General features: G+C 36.7%; 1 protein-coding gene across 1 annotated transcript in view; it reads left to right on the top strand.

Moving 5' to 3' along the window:
• Positions 1 to 23,322, top strand: part of LOC128738845 (homeobox protein homothorax) — an 83,178-nt gene that overhangs the window by 33,478 nt on the left and 26,378 nt on the right. The window contains exon 3 of the mRNA XM_053834280.1: positions 19,170 to 19,311. Within this exon, the coding sequence (XP_053690255.1) occupies positions 19,170 to 19,311 (142 nt within the window). The remainder of the gene's footprint in view (positions 1 to 19,169; positions 19,312 to 23,322) is intronic.

Raw genomic sequence — 23,322 nt, 5'->3', positions numbered from 1 at the left:
ACGCCCAGTTTTTATATTTTTTAGAGAAGAAATTTTTGAAATTTTTCACACAAAAACAAAAATACTACAAAGAGTTCTACTTATGCATTTTCTTTAATGTTTTTTTTCTTTGATCCTACACTCAAAAGAATGTTCACGTCGAAATACGGGAAAAGTTAGGTGAATATTTTCCCATAATATTCAACTGAAAGTCGCGTAACTCCCTGTAGAGAAATTCACGTGATTTTTCACGTGGAAAGGACGTGAGGATTATTTTGCGTGTTGTAAATTAACAGGTTACACAAATTTATAAACCAACAGGTTATCATAACAAATAAACAAACTAATTAGTAATTACAGAAATTCAAATATGGACAATATTTCGTATAAAGGCTGCAATTTTTTAAAGAAACTGTAACGGTTGGTAAAGATGAACCATAAATATCAGCTTCTGCATTGAAAATTTTGCTCGGGATTGATTGTTTTCCGATAGCTGCTGTGGTTTTAACTGTACCATTTTTCCCTGAGAGAGATTCGCGGATTCGCTATGTGCGCGAAACGGTGCTGCCTCCTTCCCAAGTTTGTTCTATTTGTGAAGTCGGTGCACAGCTTTGTTAAAGAGTGAAAAGGATAGACAAAACTTTGCACCAAATCTTCACAAACTTTCCATAGGGCAGTTCCATGAGAGTACAAGAGATCGATTTGTGCTTACATAGCGAATAAGAAAAAATCGTACGTCAAATGCAGCCAGTTCGAACTGTCAAATGCAGCCAGTTGTTATTATTGGTCAGAAATGGAGAAGTGTTGGTAACTCATACAAGTTTTCGTCTGGTAGTTCTTTAGGAAAACACAAATAAGAAATTAAATTTGTCTTATTTTTTCGTTGTAAAAAAACGTTTGATAATATTTTACGCTAAGCATACTTTCGAATTTCTTACAAAAGTACTCATAACGTGTCATTTTACATGCAATAAACTATGCGCTTCCGATTTATCGTATGTTGCATACAGTCTTTTTGCAAAAGCTGATGTCCCATAGACCAACTAGCACCAAAAAATGTTACTCCAAGACACGCACTTATCACGTCCAATGTAGAGTTCACGCACGCGCTTGAGCAGTCAGTCCGAAAATGAACACAAACATAATAAGAAGAATAAGAACTGTCAAAGAATGAGAAAACCGTCTTCGCGATTCTCTCTCAGATTTTTCCTAGCCAAAAACCAAAACATGCCACACAGACCTAGCTGTTGGATCAGTATCGTACTTCTGAGCAAACAGGAAAGCTTAATAAAAATACGTAAGATACAAAAAATTGTGATGGCTATTCGGTTCTTAGTATCGTATAGTCTTTATTCGAACGAATATGTAGGAATATATTGATAGAAAAGCGTTAAGCAGACAGGCAGTCCCAGAATCATCCATCAATTATGACACTTTACTTTAAAAATTGTTTCATTGTATGCCGGGCATAATTAACTAACCACAAAATGATTATATATTTTTTATTACATGCATTCAACTTCGCCAAGCGTTCTATTTCAGTTTGGTGGTATCACACCACTTTAGTGGTTTGCTGGGAAGAGGCAAATAAGGAGAAGCTGTTGGATCGCTGTACCTCCTATGCTTCGGCTATTCGTGAAGTGCTGAGCTTCTTTTATGTGGAGAGTCTTGAAGATGAGAGTTCGTAAGAGATGAGAAAAAGGGCACATTGAAGTGTGTCGGATATGAAAAAAATAGTAATAAAGTTTTTATGGCCATTGTCTTCCAACGCGTGTTAAACGTTACTGTGCTACCTCTTTAGTTTAATTCATTGAAGTAAATGCGATCTGCGGGAAAACGTGAATAGTTGCCTAAAAGACACCAAGTTTATCAATTGACGAGATTTTATTTATAGCATTTCAATTCTATGACATGAAATCAGAGAATTTTCAAATGTGGCATCGCGCTCTTTTGTTTTAGTTATTTGTTTTTAACACAAGCTAATGCTTAATTCCTCCTAAAAATTTTTTGCTCTGAAAGAATCACATAACTAGAAACAAAATTAGTTACATCGTTACGGATAACGATATAAACTATTTGAAGGAGACACGCAATAAGGGTTAGAAAAGTAAGCCTATGTTCAAGAAGTGATAATTCTCTCGTAATTTTTCAAACGATCCTCAGTAACAAATATAAACAAGCCGAGTGAGCTTCAGGGAATACTAAATATCTCTAAACTAAAAAAATAAATATCTCCCGGAAATAAAAATGAGCGTCACATCATTATTTTGGACGGATTCAGCAAGCACAAAATAGTTGATAAGCATTAAACTTTTATTCTAATCGTTACGAAACTGTGGAAGTCTGCACGTAGTAGAAAAAAAAAAATATATACTTCTGAGCTTTGATGACTTTTTTATCAAAATATCTCCCGGAAATAAAAATGAGCGTCTCATCATTATTTTGGACGGATTCAGCAAGCACAAAATAGTTGATAAGCATTAAACTTTTATTCTAATCGTTACGAAACTGTGGAAGTCTGCACGTAGTAGAAAAAAAAATTATATACTTCTGAGCTTTGTTGACTTTTTTCTATGAAATGATAATGTGTGAAACTTTGGCTACGTTTCAATTTATTTGTCTTCGACTTTCATCAAACATTATTGAGAAAGCATAAAATACATCCTGTTGATACCACCAGACCGAGTAAGTTTGTGCCACGAGGGTGCGATTTTGCCAAAAACCAAAAATGTTTGTAAAAATATATTAGATATATGAAAACCGATGACTCTTCAGATTCATTCCTTCACGCACAAAAAATATACGTCATTAATACCAATATATTGGCCCTGCTTACTATCGAGCATCAATCATTTTGATCAATTAGATTGCATCATCTTTTTAGAAGCAAACTAACAGCATCGTAAATCTGATAAGGCTTCGTACACAAATTACGTAACGCTTAGAGGGGAGGGAGGGGGGTCGAGTTAGCGTTACTTGTTGTTACATAGGGGGGAGAGGGGGTCATGAGAATAGTTACGTAACAAATATATGAATACCAAAGAGGCAGTTGCCAAATGAGGAAAGAACGTGTTGGAGGTGGAAAACAGTGAATCGGTTTATACTAATGAACATTATGATACAAAATTAAGGGTTTGTAGCTGATGAAGATAATCCTACTAAATTTCCAGTTATTACGGTTGAAGACCATTCCAGGCTGCTCAGTTTGCTTCGGGGTACGATGCGGGCCTAACAAGCCGTCGTATGTACGAATATCGGCTAGGAAGTGCTGCTATAGAGCCAATAGGATCGTTGCACTATCCCCGTAATTGTCCTGTACTCTAATAGCCAGCTGCGAAGTCAGTCGATAAAGAAGGGTCAAGTTCTCAACAGGACGTTTATACCCATGGCTTTGCTTTTTTGCCATTTCAGCTTAACATGGGCCGATGCCTGATTGTTGTTTTTAATATGAAGCTTGCTAATTTGCTAATCTTGCTAATTTGGTTGAATTTCTTAAAAATTAAAAAAAATATGCGGTTCAAGTCATTTTTATTGAATGTTGAGGTACGGGGGGGGGGGGGGGGGGAGGTTTGGTTAACGTTACTTAATTTAATGGGGGGGTTATGCCAAGCGTTACTTAATGTTACATAGGGGAGGGAGGGGGTCAAAAAAACCGAAATTTTTGCGTTACGTAATTTGTGTACCACGCCTAAGTTATTAAAATTATTTTTTACCTTATCTCTATAAATTTCAGATCCTTTAAATAAAGCTTAAATAAACAAATCTCGGGTACTTTTTCATTTCGACGTATCTGACAATGCATCGTAAACAGCGAAAGAGAGGAGACACAAAGAGAATCTCTCATTGCACAATGGGCAAAAACGAGCTTATAATCCCAAGAATTAGAAGCCGCTGGTTTGGAATCTTACAAGCTATCTATTTCTAAGTAAAAAACTGCAGGGAATCGATTGGTGAGGGTTTCATCATGCGCAGACTTCGGGAAGTGGTCCATTTTGCCCTATTATCCCCAAAAATCATGATAAAAGCTAATTAAATAATATAGAAACTTTGCCGCCCGTGAAATGAACTCAAGTAGCTTCCAAATGTTGTCTTAACATCAGAAGAATCAAATCCCATCCATTCCATACTGCGCGAAATGCAAGAATAGTCCATTTTGCCCAATTCACCCCCATATACGTAGATAACCTAATTAAAGCGATTAAAACTAACTCATAGGCAAAAACAGGCTTTAGAAAAAATGTGTATTTTATCATACTGAATAACTTTGAACAGCAGTTGAAAGCAATAAATAAATGCAATTAGGGTGATTTATGTATTTTGGACAGGCGTTACGCTATTTTGGACATTTGCGGCAAAATCAAATGGAAATATCCAAAATAGCGTACGCGTAAGGCATGTCCAAAATACATAAATCACCCTATCGAGATAAATATTGAAAATGTATGTGTGATGTGCTGCATACGAAGACCATAGAAAAAACCCGTCCAGTAAGGTGCTTGGGTAAGGTAAGGCGAAGTGCTACAAAAGCGCTTATTGTAAAGGTCGGGCCACTGTAGTATGTAGTCATATTTGGGCCACAATAATTTGAAGCGCAATTTTCGGTAGAGAACGTCAGTCCCGTGAAAGGTGTTGAAATAAAGCAAGATTGAAACGATAAAATCATGGATTTTTGTTGTTTTGGCGTAGGACTACGTCTTACGGCAAGGTTTGGGATAGGGTGTCATTCTAAAAACCCGAAAAGTGCGAGCGTCACGAAAAATGAAAGATTTTGAGTGCCAATAGCTTAGCGGTTCCCAGATCGATTTTAAATATTTTTACGCCAATCGATCGGAAAATTTTCTACGCATCCACACCAGTAATGAAACCTATTGTTTCCATAGTATGTACTATTGGAAAATTGGAAATAATGAAGCATTGTCCAACTGGAAATCCTCGCTTCGTGATTGGTTGGAAGATTCTTTATGATGATCTAAACCTATAACAATTTGACCAAACTCCGGTTATAATCTCTGATTACAGCTTGGTTCGACCCATGCACCTTCCAGCATTGGACAAAAAGATAGGAGTCACAACGACAACTTGTTAACCATAGCTACCTATTACCCCCCCCCCCCCTTTCCTTTCCACCCTTCCCTTTCATTCCCGAAAAAATCCTTCTTTATTACTTTCCCTTACCCGTCCCTTCATCAATTGTAGAATCATCGCTTCAAAAAAAAAAAAAAATACTATAACAATTTGATACCTGTGCTTGGGAACTAAGCCAGAACAAGTGACGAAGTTTGTTCGTCTCAACAAGATTTCTTAACACCGCGATTACTTAAACCTAGACCATTTTGACGTCCTTGCTTGGGAAATACGCCAGAAAGAGTGACAAAGCCCCCACGTGCCAACAAATTTATTTCGAACGCGATTTATCCTAGTCCATTTTGATGTTTGTGTTAGGAAAGTGTGCCAGAAAAAAATGACTAAAGTCCGTTACCACCATGGGGGGATCTATTGCTGTCAAACTCCATACATGTGTGCGTTACCGCAGATGGGTGTTTGGTCCATGACGTTTGTACTGTCATGGACCAAACGACGTGTGATTGATTTCGAGCCAGGGGACTCGCAACTCCATTTTTGTCTGCTGCAGTTGACAGAAACTCAAACCCAAACACGCAGCGCAATTGTCGTTTGTATTGTTTTGATCCTGATAATGCATTTATCTGATTTTTAGCGTAAATAAAACAAACTAAGAAACTTTTCGGAAGCTACATAGCAGCAAGAGCAGCAAATCGGTGAGAAAAAAAGTAGCAAGAGCGGCATTGAAAATTATGGTCACCTGCCTGCCCCTTCACATGCGAGTTTCACAATTCCTTACCGATAGATCCCCCCTGATTGTCACAGTAGATTGCAATTTGTAAATTCTTTAAACATTTAAACCTAGGCGAATCTAATATCTGTGTTGGAAAAGTGCGCTGCAGCTGTAGTGTTCGGTTATAATTTAATTCTGTATGGATGCGCAAGTTTGCGTTGCATTGGAAGTGTATCCGAAAAAACAATTACATTAAATTTTGTAGTAGAAACAATGCGTCTACAACAGCTTTTATAAACATTGAAAGTTATGGTAAATATGGCCTCAAATTCAAATTTTTTTCATATTCTTGTTTCTAATTTTATGCTATAGAATTGGCCATATTTCATCATAAATTTACAGTCTTTTTTAATTATATTTTGTTTTTTCGCCTAAAAAAATACCATAAAAGGTCGATAACTCTTACTGTAAATGAAAATTTTTGTTCGCGAAAAACTGTATTTTTTTATTGTTAAGATGCTTAACAACCCGTCATTTTTATAGTAGAATCTCTGAAAACCGTGAAATTCATGGTGGACATCAATAAGTTTGATTGTTTGGCTATCTTTTCTGACGATACATTTTATTGTTTTTACTGTATTTTGTATCCTACTGTTACAATAATTTTTATCTTTGTGTAATGGTTATTTTTTCCGGGTAGTAAAAATACATGCTGTTGATAGTGTTGATAAAATGGGATTGAATTGGCAAAATTCCATCAACGCAACGTGGTGGAACGATTGGTAATAAAAACAATCCTTAATTTCTGTAAGGTAGCAGGAAAGCATTAGTTTGTGTTCTTGATTTTGTTAAATTGTTTCCAAATGCACATAGAAATAACTTTGGAATATATTTAGGATCGGACGTATACAATGTTACTACTTTGATAAATGTTACACACAACGCATGTAGCATGTATATATGCTGCATATAGTATGTATAATCGAATGATCACATGCATGGATACATGCTACTATCACGAGACTTATACGTAGTCTTGCGTCATTTACATATGCGGTCGTGTCTTGCACACAACCCATCTGATTTTTTCATTGTTGTAATACATTTCGGAAAAGGTGATCATAGTAATAATGATTTCACAAGATCGCCAAGATTTCACAAATATGTTATTAGAAATAGGGTATTTGAACTTATATGGACCGTTTTTCACGGATTTAATTTATTTCATGTTGCACATATATATTACTGGTAGAATCAACCAGAATTCATCGTGTGTCCGTCGTGTGGCGGTGGAACACCTACACGCGCAGCTAGCACATATAGAATTTCAATACGTATTTTTTTGATTTTCAGTGGTGGCCCAACCTGTACAATATGGCCCGTGTGTGTGAGTGTGTCTGTGTCTGTGTGTGACAGAGAGAGTGAGAATAATAAAGAGGGATAATGAGAGAGCAAGAGTTTAAAGTAGTAAATTTAAAATGTATTCAGGCGATTTCACACTCGGAGCTAAATCGGTTCTAAATCAATAAGACAATTGTAACTCGAAGAGTTGTTAGAACTAAAGTGTTTATATTTCAAGTATTCAATTATAGTTATTACAATAAAATATAATTAAACAAGTTTTGATGCTCGAACAAGCGCTAAAATATGTTCAGACCGCGACTTGGGATATGTAGAAAATATGTTCTTCATTATCTAGACCACTGGTTCCCAACCTTCTTGGTTTGCGGATCCCCTTAGCGAACTGCCACTAGTGGGGGAAAAATGTGAATAGCACGGGCCAAAAGTTTGAAGCTTAAATCTATGAAACTAGCACAGCAGTAGTATAGTCACTATATATATAGTTCGGCGGATAGAAAATCGGGAGCCAAATAAACGTCAAAAGCGGAGCCAAAAGCTTTTCAAAATCCAAAATGCAGGAGTAATGGTAAAAAAACACACTTTATTTTCATAGAACTAGTCATTTTCAACACCCGCCAGTGATTATTTTTCGTAAAAACTTGCACATTTCACCATAATTTCAAATTTAATTTCATAAATCAGGGATGCCAATTCGCCTGGTTTTCTATCCGCCGAACTATATATATAGTAACTATAAGCAGTAGCTACCAAACCATAACATCTTCAATCTGTGATAAGTTTCGGCAAGGAATAATCTCAATTTGCACCTTTCTTATTTTCCACTGGTGTACTAACAACCTCCGTCAGATCGAAACTTTATCAAACTTTTTTGACGTAGGACTACGTCTTACGGCAAGTTTTGAGATAGGGTGTCATTCCAAAAAATCGAAAAATGCGAGCGTCACGAAAAATGAAAGGTTTTGAGCGCTAATAGCTCAGCGGTTTTCCGATCGATTTTCAATATTCTTACATCAATCGACCGGAAAATCTTCTAAGAATTGACCCAAATGAAGAAAAGTATGGATTCTTGATGTTGAACTATTGAAAAATTGAAAATAATAAACCTATGTTTTACCAGAATTCTTGCTTGGTGATTGGTTGGAAGATTCTTTACGATGATCTAAACCTATACCAATTTGATATCTGTGCTTGGGAAGTAAGCCAAAACAAGTGACCAAGTTTCCTTATTTCAACAAGATTTCTTAACACCGTGGTTCAACCTAGACCATTTTGATGTCCTTGTTTGGGAAGTACGCCAGAGAGAGTAACAAAGCCCCCTCGCGCCAACAGATTTCTTACGAACGCGATTAAACCTAGTCCAATTTGATGTCTGTGTTAGGGAAGTGTGCCAGAAAAAATGACACAAGTTCATTGTCCCAACAGATCGCAAATTCTTTACTGCGAGACGATTAAACCTCGGCGAACTTGTTATCTGTGTTGGAAAAATGTGCTACAGCTGTACTGTTTGGTTATAATACGGCTCTGTATGAATACGAAAGCTTGCCGTTTCATTAGAAGTGTAGTGAAAAGATGTGCTGTTGATAAAATAGGATTGAATTGGTAACGTCGTGGCAACGTGGGAAACCATGGATAATAAAAACAATCTTTAATTTCAGTAAGGTAGCAGGAAAGCAATAGTTTGTGTTCTTGATTTTGTTAAATTATTTTCAAATGTACAATCTTTTGAGAATTGAACGTATGCAATGTTACTACTTTGATATATGTTACATACAACGCATGTAGCATGTATATATGTTGCATATAGCATGTATACATGAAGAATCGAATGATTACAAGCATGAATACATGCTACTATCACTACAAAGACACTTACGTAGTCCTGCGTCACCTATATATGCGGTCGTGTCTTGTACACAACCCCTCTGATTTTTTTTTGTTTCATCAGTGAATAGACACTGTTTTACTTCGGCCAGCATCTGTAGAGCACTTTGCCTTCTGCAGATATTCCATTTGTAATGTTCATTTATTTATTTTATTTATTTAATACGGCAACCGATGTAGACTAGTATAATATATTGGGGAATGTACCCGGTTATGAAACGGGTTTTGTTTTTTGGGCGTAGTTTTTGAACGGATTATTTAATTCCGAAACTTTAAAGCATGTTAAAGATTGAAGACTTGCGTATGTTTTTGTTAAAGACAGTATATATTTTTTGCTTGTAACAAAAATTTTATTGCGAAATGGGGAGACATAGAGTTTTTTGACCAAAAAAAAGTGTCCCCGGTTGTGAAACACTTACAAAAATCCATAAACGAAAATAAAAATAAACAAGAAATATAAAATGAAAATAAAATATTACACTCATTTATTAACGGAAGACACCTTAAAAGCAAAGTAATTTATCAGTTTCTTAATTTAATCATCTAAATCTAAATTGTAATCAATGCGTGTAAAACTTCCTGTTTTAGATCTCAAATATGCGGATTTGGCGATTATCGTTTTTCGAATTTAATACATCCGGAGAACTTTACTGTTTCACAACCGGGGCCAACACGAGTTTGTGAACATTTATATAATATTTTTTGAGTAAATTATTTCAGTTAAAATTTGTCCATGCGATGAAATAGAGGCCCGAAACTAAGGTTATACATTTTACTGCTTTTTTCTATTTTATTTTGTACAAACACAAAATCAAATCCAAAACATTCTAAAAAACTTTCCGGCATATTTTTCAAACACGTTTCCTACTAATCTTTCTAAAAGCTGTATTTTGATTGTTGTTTGTTCAAAAGGGAGACGAGACGTTGGTAGTAATTTGGACGTGCTTGTTTACTAAACACGTCAAAAACGATGGGTGTTTCACAACCGGAGTCGTTTCACAACAGGGGACAATCACCTACAGTTTACTTATATAAAAGTCTTAAAGATTTAAGTGAAGATTAAAAAAGTGTACTTATTCTAATTAACTATGCATTAACTTCAATTACGTAGTCGTACTAACGTAAGAACTAGAATGACTCTTAAATACCTTTGGACACTTTACTTTTTGTTCTTACAAGGTATAAAAATTACCTTCGTGCCGCCCGGTTTCGGATAAGTAGTTACCCATCAACGAGTTGGACTCGGCCCCGTAGATGGGTAACTACTTACCCGAAACCGGTCGGCACGAAGGTAATTTTTATACTTTATAAGAACAAAAAGTAAAGTGTCCAAAGGTATTTAAGAGTAACTATGCATTTTTGCCTTATTCATGAATCGAACTTTTGCCCCGTCGGTGAATCGCACTTTTGTCCCGCTAGGTGCTTGACGGGGTTTGATCAAATTATGAAAAATCGAAGTATATTTTGTAAATTCTTGTCTCCGCATTTTCCAAAGAGATGCCGTTCTGATTAAACTTAGAACAGTCTCAAACTTCGAACACTTCAGATTAAAATGTTTGTTAGTATCGCTAATATGATAAAATATTATGCTTATTGTACACCACCGTGTTCGTTAGAATGTCCTCTATCTGGTGAGGTATGACATTGAACTGTAGAACTCCTTGTAAGAAACCAGCAAGCACTGAAAAATAGTTAGAACTCAGATTTTACTTGGTTCGCATACTCTTAGCGTTTCGTGCAAAAGCAGCTGTTTTTTCGTTTGCCAATTTAACCAATTTTAGAACGTTTTCCTTCCCGCTTCGCTATTACAGTCATCCCAGTATTATGGGCCAGTTAAGCATGATGATGCTACAAAACTATTGGTAGAAACACAGATTTTAATAATTTACAGTTTATTTTTAACTTAATTGGTTATAAATATATCATAATTTGATGTCCTGTAGGCAATCTTGTTGCAAAATCACATACTTTTTTGCAGAACAACAAAATGTAAGCATATTCCATTCCCAGTATTATGGGTCACTTTCCAAGCTGGTCAGAATTATGGGTCAATGTTCCCAGTATTACGGGTCAGTGAAATAAAATTGGTTTTATTTCGAGAAAAACGCGCGCGCTCGTGTGTGTGTGTGTGTGTGTGTGTGTGTGTGTGTGTGTGTGTGTGTGTGTGTGTGTGTGTGTGTGTGTGTGTGTGTGTGTGTGTGTGTGTGTGTGTGTGTGTGTGTGTGTGTGTGTGTGTGTGTGTGTGTGTGTGTGTGTGTGTGTGTGTGTGTGTGTGTGTGTGTGTGTGTGTGTGTGTGTGTGTGTGTGTGTGTGTGTGTGTGTGTGTGTGTGTGTGTGTGTGTGTGTGTGTGTGTGTGTGTGTGTGTGTGTGTGTGTGTGTGTGTGTGTGTGTGTGTGTGTGTGTGTGTGTGTGTGTGTGTGTGTGTGTGTGTGTGTGTGTGTGTGTGTGTGTGTGTGTGTGTGTGTGTGTGTGTGTGTGTGTGTGTGTGTGTGTGTGTGTGTGTGTGTGTGTGTGTGTGTGTGTGTGTGTGTGTGTGTGTGTGTGTGTGTGTGTGTGTGTGTGTGTGTGTGTGTGTGTGTGTATAGTTCTCGCGATTTAGGGATCTTGTTGTATCTTGTACTAAACTCAGCAACTGTCTGAGTGAGGTAAGATTAGATTCAATTTTAGCTTCTTCTTCAGGAAGCCCATCAAACTAATTCAATCTATAATGGATGGTACTCAATGCTGTGTTCGGATTTCGAATGGATTGTCAAGTTCATTCGAATCACACAGAGGGCTTCATCAACGTGATGGTCTCTATGGCAAACCAAGTATACAAAAAGCGGCTTAAGCTATGGATACGATAGGCTGGACAAGTTGCAAGAATGCCGGACAACTATCCTGTAAAGATGGTATTTTCTTCAAATCCGGTAGGAATAAGATGACCAGGGGCGCAGCGAGCAAGATGGTCAGACTAGGTGGAGCGAGATCTGGCGGACAGTACACGGTGTCCGAGGAATTGGAGAGCGTTGGCCCACAACCGAATGCACTGGAGAAACTTTGTTCATCAGGCTTTGTCTTAGGACGGCTAGCCAACTAAGTAAAGTAAGTAAGTTCAGGAAGAGGAAAAGTATTTGGTCCTGGTTTACTAGTTTTGGGTGGTTACCAAAAATAACGCGGAACTGTACTGTACGATAGATTCTGATCCCTTGCAACTTCCTGAACTTTTTCGGTTTGTCTTGCTAGGCCAAGAGCGTGATGCAATATATCAGGATCATAGTGCTTCGATTTCAGCATATTGATTTTCCTTGCACGTTTTTTCGTTTTACTGAAAACAAATTACAATTTTAGTCAAAAACAGCGAGTACTGTTGATTTATATGCTTGACCCATAATACTGGGAAAAGTTAATTTTGCTCCCAGTATTATGGGCCATTGTTTAACTTTGTATATTAAAGCGGAAAATGAATTTTTCTAGGTGGTTTCACCGTAATTCAATGAATACATACCTATTCCCTCGATTTCCATCCATTTTGCGCCCAGACAAAAAAATTTACGCCGCTATTCATCTTATAATTTACAACCGACTTTTTATAACAACCGCAAAAATAACAACAAATCGACGGTCGATTCGAGCCTACTGACAACTATCGGAAAGCTAGGAAAATTAGCGCATTGGAACTAAGTGTATTACTGTCAAGCATGTAACGGAATGTTGCTTCTGTCTATTAAACTCATACTCGATGGTTAAATATTAGTTTTCTATGTATAAAACTAACGTAAAGTATAGACTGGCCCATAATACTGGGGTGACTGTATTAGATAAGTGCAAGGTATGTATGTAATAAAGCATAATCACTCAAGTTTTTTTTTACACGGTTTGTTTTTTTCGATTACTCAAGAACGGTGCAACTTAGGGACCATTTACAAACTACGTAACGAATGTCGGGCCGCTCCCAAATGTATTGAGAAATAATTGAATGGTCCCTAAGTTGTCCCGTTCTTGATAATCGAAAAAACAAACCGTGTAAAAAAAGTGCTTGAGTGTAGTTAAAATATTTCATGCATTATTTCAAAGATATTAGACAAATTAAAGTGTTCGAAGTTTGAATCACGTTTTGAGGAGTGATTCAAACTTCGAACAGCCGCGAATCAGGTTTTTCCGGGTTATCCTTCGGGAAAATGAATTGTCTGCATTGTAAAGCTGTACAAAGTCGACTTGCTTTAGATGTGGTACAATGAATTCGAAAATAATAGTAATTGACTACAAATGCATGGATTGAAGTTAATTATTGTGTGAAACATTTGAATCACACTGTTAGGTGGATTTAAAAAGACAGTGTTTAGAAAAGGATATAATTTCACTCATTTAGGTTGATTGCCACTAAAAACATTAATACTTATCAAAGTAATACAAATGTTCGATGTCTGAGACTGAAATAATCGAGCTTTGAATGTCGATCATGAAAGTGTTCGAAGTTTGAATCAGAACGTTATGTGAGTGATGTAAAACGCTGCTACAATTTTTCAACAAGTAATATTCTTCTGTTGATATCGTATTTGACGTTAAAACCGCTCTAAAATAACATTTACACATAACTCAGCAACTGTGCTTCTAAACAACAAATGTTTACAATAATGCATGCATGCAAAATGGACTTTTTTCGGATGGTGATTGAAAAAACTAAGACAGCTAATTGAGTTTGATAAATTTCTCATGGAAGGTAATTATATTAACTTACATGCAAAAAAATTCTACAGCTCTATCAGCCGAACTCTAACCGTGATGACGAAAACAGTGAAGTACTCCGTTCAGAAGTGTGCGCGTTCAAAGAACGGCCGCGTAAAACGGACATCGTGTGGAACTTTTTGGACGTCGGATACGCCCGTTCCGGCATCTATAACATCTTGGCACTATTGGACAACAATCAGAGCACCGAAAGAAAGCCCGGTTCCGGACGGCCGACGACCCTGAGCGAGAAGAAGCTCCAAAGGATGCTGTAGAGGAAGACCTAGGGAAAAGTGGCTACATCGCTGCGTGCGCTTGACTGGGTGGTCGGTGCAACCGCACAAACAGTGAAAAAGTACCTGGTGAACAGGGACATATATGTCAAGAAGCGGCAGTCCCGTCCACTGGTCTCGGAGCTGCAGGCAATAACGTAGCGGCAGTGGCTGAATAAGATGGTCAAGACGATTTTCCTGGCGAATCGCGACGTGGCGGTAGTGATGAACGACAAGACCTATCTCACCCTGGATGGCAACGACTTGCAGGGCACTTCGTATTTTACATCCCTCATAAAGGATGTGCGCTCCGAGGCGAAGTTCATTTCACACACCAAGTTCCGCAAAAAGATGTTGCCGTGGCTGACAATCAGCGAGAAGGGGATGTCAAAGCCGCTCTTCTTTCGCTCCGGACTGGCCGTGAACGGGGAAATTTATAGTACGAAGTGCCTGCCGGTAGTTGCGTCGTACATCAAGATATACCATCAGGGCAAAGACGCTGTGTTCTGTCCGGATCTGGCGTCGGCTCGAAGCGATCGTTGGAGGAGAAGGAGCGGCTGGTATCCAGGTCGGGGAACCCGCCCAACGTCCCTAAGCCGCGTTTATCGAGAATTGTTGGGCAAACCTTAAGCGTAAGATTTACTCCAACAATGTTGTTGCGAAAACTGAGGAGGAATTGATAAATAAAACGAAGAAAGAACTCAAAAACATGCCTACACGCCAACACTGTTTTCGTCCGCCATGGTGAATAGTCCGGTTAACTGCCGGAAGGCCACTCGCAAGGGCGTAGATTTTGTTTTTACAAGTAAGCTAATATAATTACCTTCCATAGGAAATTTATTAAACTCAATTAGCTGCCTTAGTTGTTTTTTAATCACCATCCGAAAAAAGTTCAGTTTTTTAACGCATACGTTAGATTCAAGCTGCCAAAGTAGTCACCCATTCATGCACTGATAAATCATTGAATCGCACTTTTACCCCCATCGTACTTTTGCCCCTCCTTACTCTACTCTGTACCGACACCCAAGCGGAAAAGAGATGTGCAGTTTTAATTAGCTAGCTTTTAATTATACATACGAATTAAAGTTATTCGAAATTAAAAATAAAAAGCGTTCGAAATATGTTCACAGCAAAATAAAAAAGGTCGCGTTCCATTTTTTTAAATTTAAAAACAGATTTTTTTGGCTGCATTTGATGATTGATGAAGCGACTGGAAAAGCAGATTGCAAAACTATTTCTCGTTCTAAAAATAGAATTGACAGCATTGCACAACTTGGCTATTTAAAAGCGCAAAAAAGTTTCTATTAAGCTTTATTGCCGCTTCGAAAGCAGCTATTAATTAGCCTGAAGCTTGATAAAATCACCAGATTTAGATGTTTAAGAGCTGAAAAAAGGTTTTTATTTCTAAACCTAAACCATAGATCAGCCACAGGTTGAATAAAATTAGCTATAAAAGCGTTTAATCAGCCTGAAATTGTTACTTGGGATATATCCTAGCCCTTTGGTGTCGGTACAGAGTAGAGTACACACCAAAATTCGAAATTGGTTTTCAGCAATATGGTTAGCTGAAATAAACCAGTAAATGATTTCCTTGCTGAATATCAGCAATTTGACTACTTTGCTGAACGCTCAGTGATGGCTATAGCGGAACTGTCAAAACGGCCGCCATGTTAAATATTGATATTTTGCGAGCGGTTTCAAAGCGCTTATTGTTTCACGGATTAAAGCATGTTTTAAAGCAATGTAAAATATATTTTAACATAAATATGAACAACGCTTTGGAACTTAAAAATAATGACATTAACGTGAAATTGATATGAGGTAAGTTTAATATTGATTGTTAAAGATCGGATGTAGAGTTTTCCTATTTTTAGACGTGAAGATGGCTGATATCATTAATCTTCTCTCGCCATCAATTTGCAGAATGTCATATTGTTATAAAAAAGCAATCGATGCTATGTGTGTTGGATAAATAAATGTAAAACAACATTTTTAATTAAATTGCAATTATTTATGAAGAAAAACAAAATATCGATAAGTTTTCTGATTTTTGCCAGCAAAAGGTTGTCAAATTAAGATTACTGAAGGATCTGCAATCTAGTTAAATGAATTGAATTTTCAGGAAAGTTTTGACGTTTCAAATTGCTAAGCATTTCACTAAAAATATTTTACTGAATTCAGCTGAAAATTCAGATTGTCAACAATCAGCAAAATTTAACTGATAACCGGCGAAAACAAAATACTGTGTATGAATAGTTCAAATCATATAGAAAAGTGGGCTACATAAGGTTTTGTTAGTGGTCCAAAATAGAAAAAATGGGCATCTTCAGAATTTCTTTTGAGTAATTGCGCAACGACTTCTTAACCTTTACGTCCCCGACATCAAAAATGAAGGTACTTTCAGTTACACTTTTGGCTTTATCTCCATTGATTTTCTATCGATTTTTATGCAACAAGTCTTAAAAGAACCACATTAGTTTGGCCTTTAATGGAAATATATTCTGGTAAATTATAGTTCCATTTTCCCGGAGATATTTCAGATCGCGGTGGGATTTTTTTTGACGCCATAAGTAACAGATGAAATAAAATTAGAAATATGCTTAATTGATTGCGCAAAAGTTGTCCATTTTATTTGTAGTCACTAATAATGACTTTTACACTATCCTGTAGAGCGCGGGCTTACGCCTCACACTCCGGAACATCCGTTGTCGGTTCTACCGGAACTCAAAAGTGGTCATTTAGTATTCTCTTCGAAAATATGGCAAATGGGGTACCAAATAACAGGATTTTCCAACACGAGTTCTTTAGTGCATATTTGGATGTATTTTGTGTCGATCTAGGCATCCCGGAACATCCGGCATCGGTTCTACCGGGCCTCAAAAGTGGCCATTTGGAATTCTCTTCAAAAACATGGCAAACGGGGTATCAAATCACAGGATATTTTAACACGAGCTCGTTAGTGGACATTTGGATGTATTTTGAGCCGATTTGGACCTTTTCATACCCCATTTACCATATTTTCGAAGAGAATTCCAAATGACCACTTTTGAGTTCCGTCAAAACCGATTCTGGATGTTCCGGAATGTCCAGTTCGACTCAAAATACATCCAAATGTGCACTAACGAGCTCTTGTTGAAAAAACCCGTCATTTGATACCCCTTTGCCATGTTTTTAAAGAGAATTCCAAATGGCCACTTTTGAGGCCCAGTAGAACCGATGCCGGATGTTCTGGAATGTCCAGATCGACGCAAAATACATCCAAATATACACTAAAGTGCTCGTGTTGAAAAATCCTGTCATTTGATACCCCATTTGACATGTTTTTGAAGAGAATTCCGAATGACCACTTTTGAGTTCCGGTAGAACCGACAACGGATGTTCCGGAGTGTGAGCCGTATGCCGGCGCTATACAGGATAGTGTAATAGTTTTTATTAGTGACTACAAATAAAATGGATAACTTTTGCACTGTCAATTAAGCAGATTTCTAATTTTATTTCATCTGTTACTTATGACGTCAAAAAAAAAAAATCCCACCGCGAGCTGGAATATCTCCGGGAAAATGGATCTATAACTTACCAGCATATTTTTCCATTATAGACCAATCTAATATGGTTCTTTTAAGGCTTGTTGCATAAAAATCGATAGAAAATCAGTGGAGATAGAGCCAAAAGTGTAACTGAAAGTACCTTCATTTTTGATGTCGGGGACGTAAAGGTTAAAGCGGGTCAAAATACCTCCGTAGGGGCCAATCCCGGCGCAGTGGTTAGCATTCACGCCTCTCACGCCGAGGGCCCGGGTTCAAATCACAACCCCGCAGAAGTCACGAATGACCTAAGTTGTTAAAGTGACTATAATCAAACAAAAAAACCTCCGTTACTCCATATGGTGGTCTCATAATTCTGGCGAGCGTTAATGAAACCCCTAATATTTTTAAAAATTAACGCAACGCTAACCGCTAGTCAAAATTTTAGATTAGCTATTGGAGGATGAGCGTAATTGTACCTACCTCACTCTTAAATTAGGCCACTATCGCTAAAGCATCGTGACTAGGATAGAACGAAAATTGTAAAAATCAAATTTCTTACAGTGGGTTTGGTGCTGTATTATTTTTATCTGTTTTTAATTTCTCTGTTTTAGCAAGGCTGCTTGGTAATCTGTATAATGTTACATTTTACATGGCATGACAGATGCAATGAAATTGTCTTGCGATCCAAAAGTATGCATTGAGATCGCAGACAAGATACGACTCTGCTTTTGCTTGAACTGTCGCCGTTGGATGTTTACGTAGCACTTTGCTTTGGTTGAATGTTATTTCTTCATTCAGCAGCTAAATGATATACATATCTCCAGCAACACACAGTCTTACCCATTCTTTCATTCTCAAGATTTTCTCACTCAAACAATCACTCGAATCAGGTCGAGAATTACATAAACAATTGGTGAAAGTATAATATTTAGTGACATTAACATAATATTTACGTATTGCGTCGTCGGAGCTGTCTCGCTTGGTATTCTTTACGTATTAGGAAGCTGTGCTGCTCCTGCACCAAAAGTGCATAACTTTCCTGTGTACCGCATTGTGCACTGGTTTCAGAGCAGGATTAGATGTTTATTTAAACTATAACCATAAACAATGTAACTTTGGTTTGCAAAGATCTGGTTTAACTGACTTTGGTGACTTTTTGAAGTCAGTTTATGTGAATAACGTTAAAAGTATTTCTAGTTTTATTTGCGATGAAGATTGCTGGCAAATTTTTAAAACGCGTGTGCTTTATCATTAATTTATCACTTATCATAAATGACAAAAATGAACGTAAATTGCATACAGGTTATTAAATTTATTTTGTTGGAAGAAGGAGTTTGCTACCGCGGCAGCAACGGAATACTGTCGAAACCTTCCGCTATAAATAAAACAGACAAACAATAACCATACACGATGGTATGATTCCAACAGTTGAAACATTTCTTATCAGTCTATGCTTCTTCTTACTGCTCGTACAATATGAAGTTTTTGGATTTAAATTCAGCTGTCATTGTGATTGTAGCATGAATACCTATCAAGTTATATCTGATGGGCAATAGCAGCATTTGAAATCAGAACTAAATTCATAGAAGCTAGTGTTTGATTAATTCGATTAACAACAATTTCTTCTTTTCCTTTTTTCTTTGCAGACATCCATTATTCCCGCTGTTGGCACTCATATTTGAAAAATGTGAACTGGCGACGTGTACGCCTCGAGAACCAGGTGTTGCGGGTGGTGATGTGTGTTCCTCAGATTCCTTCAGCGAAGATGTGGCAGTATTTAGCAAACAGGTAAGCCAAATTGCCGGAAGGAAGAGTGAACGGTTATCTTACATTTGCTCAGAGTAAATAAAATTTTGTATTTAATGTTTCGAGTGCTATGAAGTCCAGTGTTGATAAGAGAATATTCCAATAGTTTGAATGTTTGCTTGAATGGATAAGGCGCACAATGGTATCAAATTTTAGTTTAGTTTGAACTCCATCTCAAGTGACCGAGAGTGTGTGAAATACTGAAATCGAAATTTTTCGTTTTGGGTAAAAACCAGTGGGATGACGCATATTGGAAGGTATGAGACGCAATATCGTTGTGTATAGGAGATAGTAGTCAACAGTGAGACACTTTTGGGTCAACAATTGTATATTGTTTTGATGATAACTATCAAGGTATTCTTCAATTCATTTGAAAGGTTCTCTCGTCTAGTTTGTCGTTTTGGTTATAGTCTAAATTAGCTAGAACCACAAATGGAAGGTTTCAAATAGGCGGGAAGAGTGACACAACTAGTAGTGAATAATGAGACAATTTTTTTTAAATAAGTTAAACCATTTTTTGTTATACAAGCAAATCCTTGTTCCTAAACGTCTTTCAAAGACGTGACCCTTCTTTATCGATTGACTTCGCAGCCGGTTGTTAAAGTACAGGGCAACTACGGGGCTAGTGCAACGATGCTCATTTGGTTTTATTAACCCCATCAGGTGTATACACGGAAAGAAATTCAATCTTCAAAATGGCTCATGATTTCAGGATTCTAGCTTGTTTTTTATGATAAAACACCATGAATGATAATTATGATATCACGAACTCCTTGTGGTAAAACACAACACAAGGTTATGAATTATTAATAATTTTATGTTGCGTGATTAGATAGTTCAATTATGATTTCACATCAATTTAAACTTTATGAGCACGTCCAGTTAAAAGCTAACTGGGGGTCCGATTCTGGACTAACAAGTTAGTCATCGTATGTTCAAATGCTGGTTGGGTGGTGCTGCTATAGTATTAATAGAATCTTTACACTAGCTCCGTAATTGTTCTGTGCTCCAATAACTGGTTGCGACATCTGTCGATAAAGAAGGGTCAAGTTCTAGAGAACGTTTATACCCATGGCTTTGCTTTGCTTTAAACAAATTCCATGATTTTATTTATGGTGTCGGAAATGAATTTCTGCCCATGTATATTTCTTTTCTGACCCAAGCAGGACACGGATTTCAAAGAAATTTGTCTGGAATTTGGAATCGGTCATGCGGTCTTTGAGAGACAGGAGATTACGGTTGATCACTTTTCTGTCGAGTGTTGATGTTTTGTTGTGTGACCTGACACACATTACTGGTGTTGAAAAGTTCCTTTATAGGAACCGGGTCCGGAATCTTAGTAACAAACTTCCTCCCCCCACTCAGACAAATTGCAAAAATTTTATTAATCTATCTTAAAAAGCCATGTCGCGCTCTCCCAAGAAATTATGAAACTAGAAAAGATTTTCGGGAAAGTTCCCAAATTTTAATTATTCTGGTCAATTTTTACATGTTCATAGTGTTCTAGAAAGTTTTTTATCTTACTGAAATCCACGTTTTAGTGGAGCATTGTAATACACTATATTCTAAATTTTTCGATATATTGACCTTTTTTGGTGAAAAATAGTACTTCTTTGAGCTCAAATATTTCTCGAGGTGGTAAATGGTGACAGATCAAACACCACACACATAAAACTACAACAAAAAACCTGTGAAAGCAAGTATCAGTAGCCTGTATCTGATTGTATACTCAAAAGTTATTGATTATTGACACAAATAGCCTTTTAAGTGCTTTTTACATACAAATCATTGTATTTCGACAACCATAAGAGATAAATGGTTACTATATTCGACAAAATTACTTATGTTAGCATGTTCTACAATTTTTATAAAGACATCGTATTTTTGATACGCATTTAAAACCTTTTTTCAAATCACCCTAATGTGTGGAAACAAGACCACCCTAATAATGTAAAAAGGTAGAACATAACTCATTATTAAACTTGGCATTGTAAAAATTTATTGTATTATTGTAACTTGGCACGGTAAAAATTATACTCGACTATTCATTGGCAATATATATCTACTAGGTACATTAATACCTTGATCCAAAGCATCTTCGGTATATCATAAATTTTACCTCGATATAACGTATTTTTTAAAGATTAATAAAAACAACTGTATTAACGTTCATTGTGGTGTGACCTCGCATTGTTACGGTGCGAAAGTCATTTCTATGTTTTGAATTTTTTTCAAACTACAAGATCAATCATCATAAAATTTGAAAGTTAACGGGTTGAAAGGCTCCCTTTTCATTTGCAATCAATTTCGTTCAAATAGGAACAAATTTCGTTTTTGCTTCGATGCAAAGTAACGAAAATAAAAATAAAGTTGTTTTATATAGAAGTATTACTGCAATTGTGTTTTGTTTTTGAAAATATAAAAAACTGAACCATTTTTATAGTGGGAGGTAAATTTTGGCATAGTCCTCAGCATAGTGCCTCTTTGTCGAACTTAAGTTCCGCCGATGGATCGAATAATTTGTATTTCATTGAAATATTCAGTTTATCTGATACTTTTTATTTTTTCAATTAATAATAGCGGGTGGTTATTAGGAAGTTATATTGTTTTATTTATTATGGAATCTATGGGAATGGAAGCTTTATGTTATAGTTTTAAACTGTTTTATAGAGCAGATAAAGACTTGTGCTATTATGTTCAAATTGTGCAGAAAGCGTCTCTTGTAATTAGTTGACTGTTCTGTACTTTTTATCAAATTAAAGCGATTATATTTGAAAAGGTGTTGTTCGATCAGTTCTCTTTCAAATAGGGATTTGGCGGTAAGACCTTGCATGAGTCTTAACCAAATCCCCGGCGTCTTAACTTGTAATCGATCAAATTGAATACGACAGATATTGTTCCCCATAACAGCTTGTGCAGTACGAACAATCCTGATTCGAAATTGATAGTGCTATCTTTTGGTAGGTACGTTCCTCCATTTAGACTGTTATCAAAAATATAGGTAGCCGCGTATTAAATTAAGAGCAGCAACGAAATTTCTACGAGTTTTGCGATAAGGTGTTCCTGTTTCGCCCTCTTGTTAGTTGTTATCTTGTAAATCACACGATATGTCAAAACACGTTTGTTCTCTTCAACAGTAGACTTCATAGTTGTATGTAATAATATGACTGTAGTTGCTGAACTTGATTGCAGCAATCTATATATGTCTTGTTTTTAAAGTTCAAAAAAGGTTACTAGATTCCGAGGAATTTGTTTCGAGACGAGCTGACATCATCGAATATTATGTGTACTACATTTTCGTCTTTTTTTAGACGGGAACATGTTCCTCGACCCGTATGTGAAGTTAACCGAAATAGAAATACGGTGAAGATCGTTAGAGTGTCAGTGGCGCAAATCTTATGCTCCGCACATCATAAACGTGGAGCCATCGACATCTATCTATATGTCTATGTATAGTGGGCATGTATAGTGTATAGTGGGTATATATATATATATATATATATATATATATATATATATATATATATATATATATATATATATATATATATATATATATATATATATATATATTTTTTTTTTTTTTTTTTCGCACTGTGTTCTACTACGCATGATTATCATTTTAGTAAAAAAAAATTTTGACACAAATATCTACCGCTTTTGTCATGAGAGTTACCATATTCTTTTCGTGTTAGAATGCCGTTTGCGCTATTAGGTGAATTGACCTCAAATTTACATTTTGTTAGTCTTCCTCGATTTAGTTTGTTTTCCTGCTGCCATGATGCTGTTGTGCTCGACTGCGGGTATATTTTGGTACGCTTTCTCGCGTGCGGTAAATGATGTACAGATGAAGTATCAGAGCTGAAAAGGCAAAAGTGAGGGATTGATTATCACTGAGCCAGCATCTCTGCCAAAGGAGGACACAGTGCAACGAAATAAAGCTGGTACTGGATACAGAAGTTGGAAAACAAGTGAAAATAGCATCACTACGCA

The sequence above is a fragment of the Sabethes cyaneus genome, chromosome 1 (assembly GCF_943734655.1).
Source record: "Sabethes cyaneus chromosome 1, idSabCyanKW18_F2, whole genome shotgun sequence".
In the NCBI taxonomy this organism is placed as follows: Eukaryota; Metazoa; Arthropoda; class Insecta; order Diptera; family Culicidae; genus Sabethes; species Sabethes cyaneus.
The sequence above is the reverse complement of the archived record's forward strand: the minus strand, read 5'-3'. Positions and strand labels throughout refer to the sequence as shown.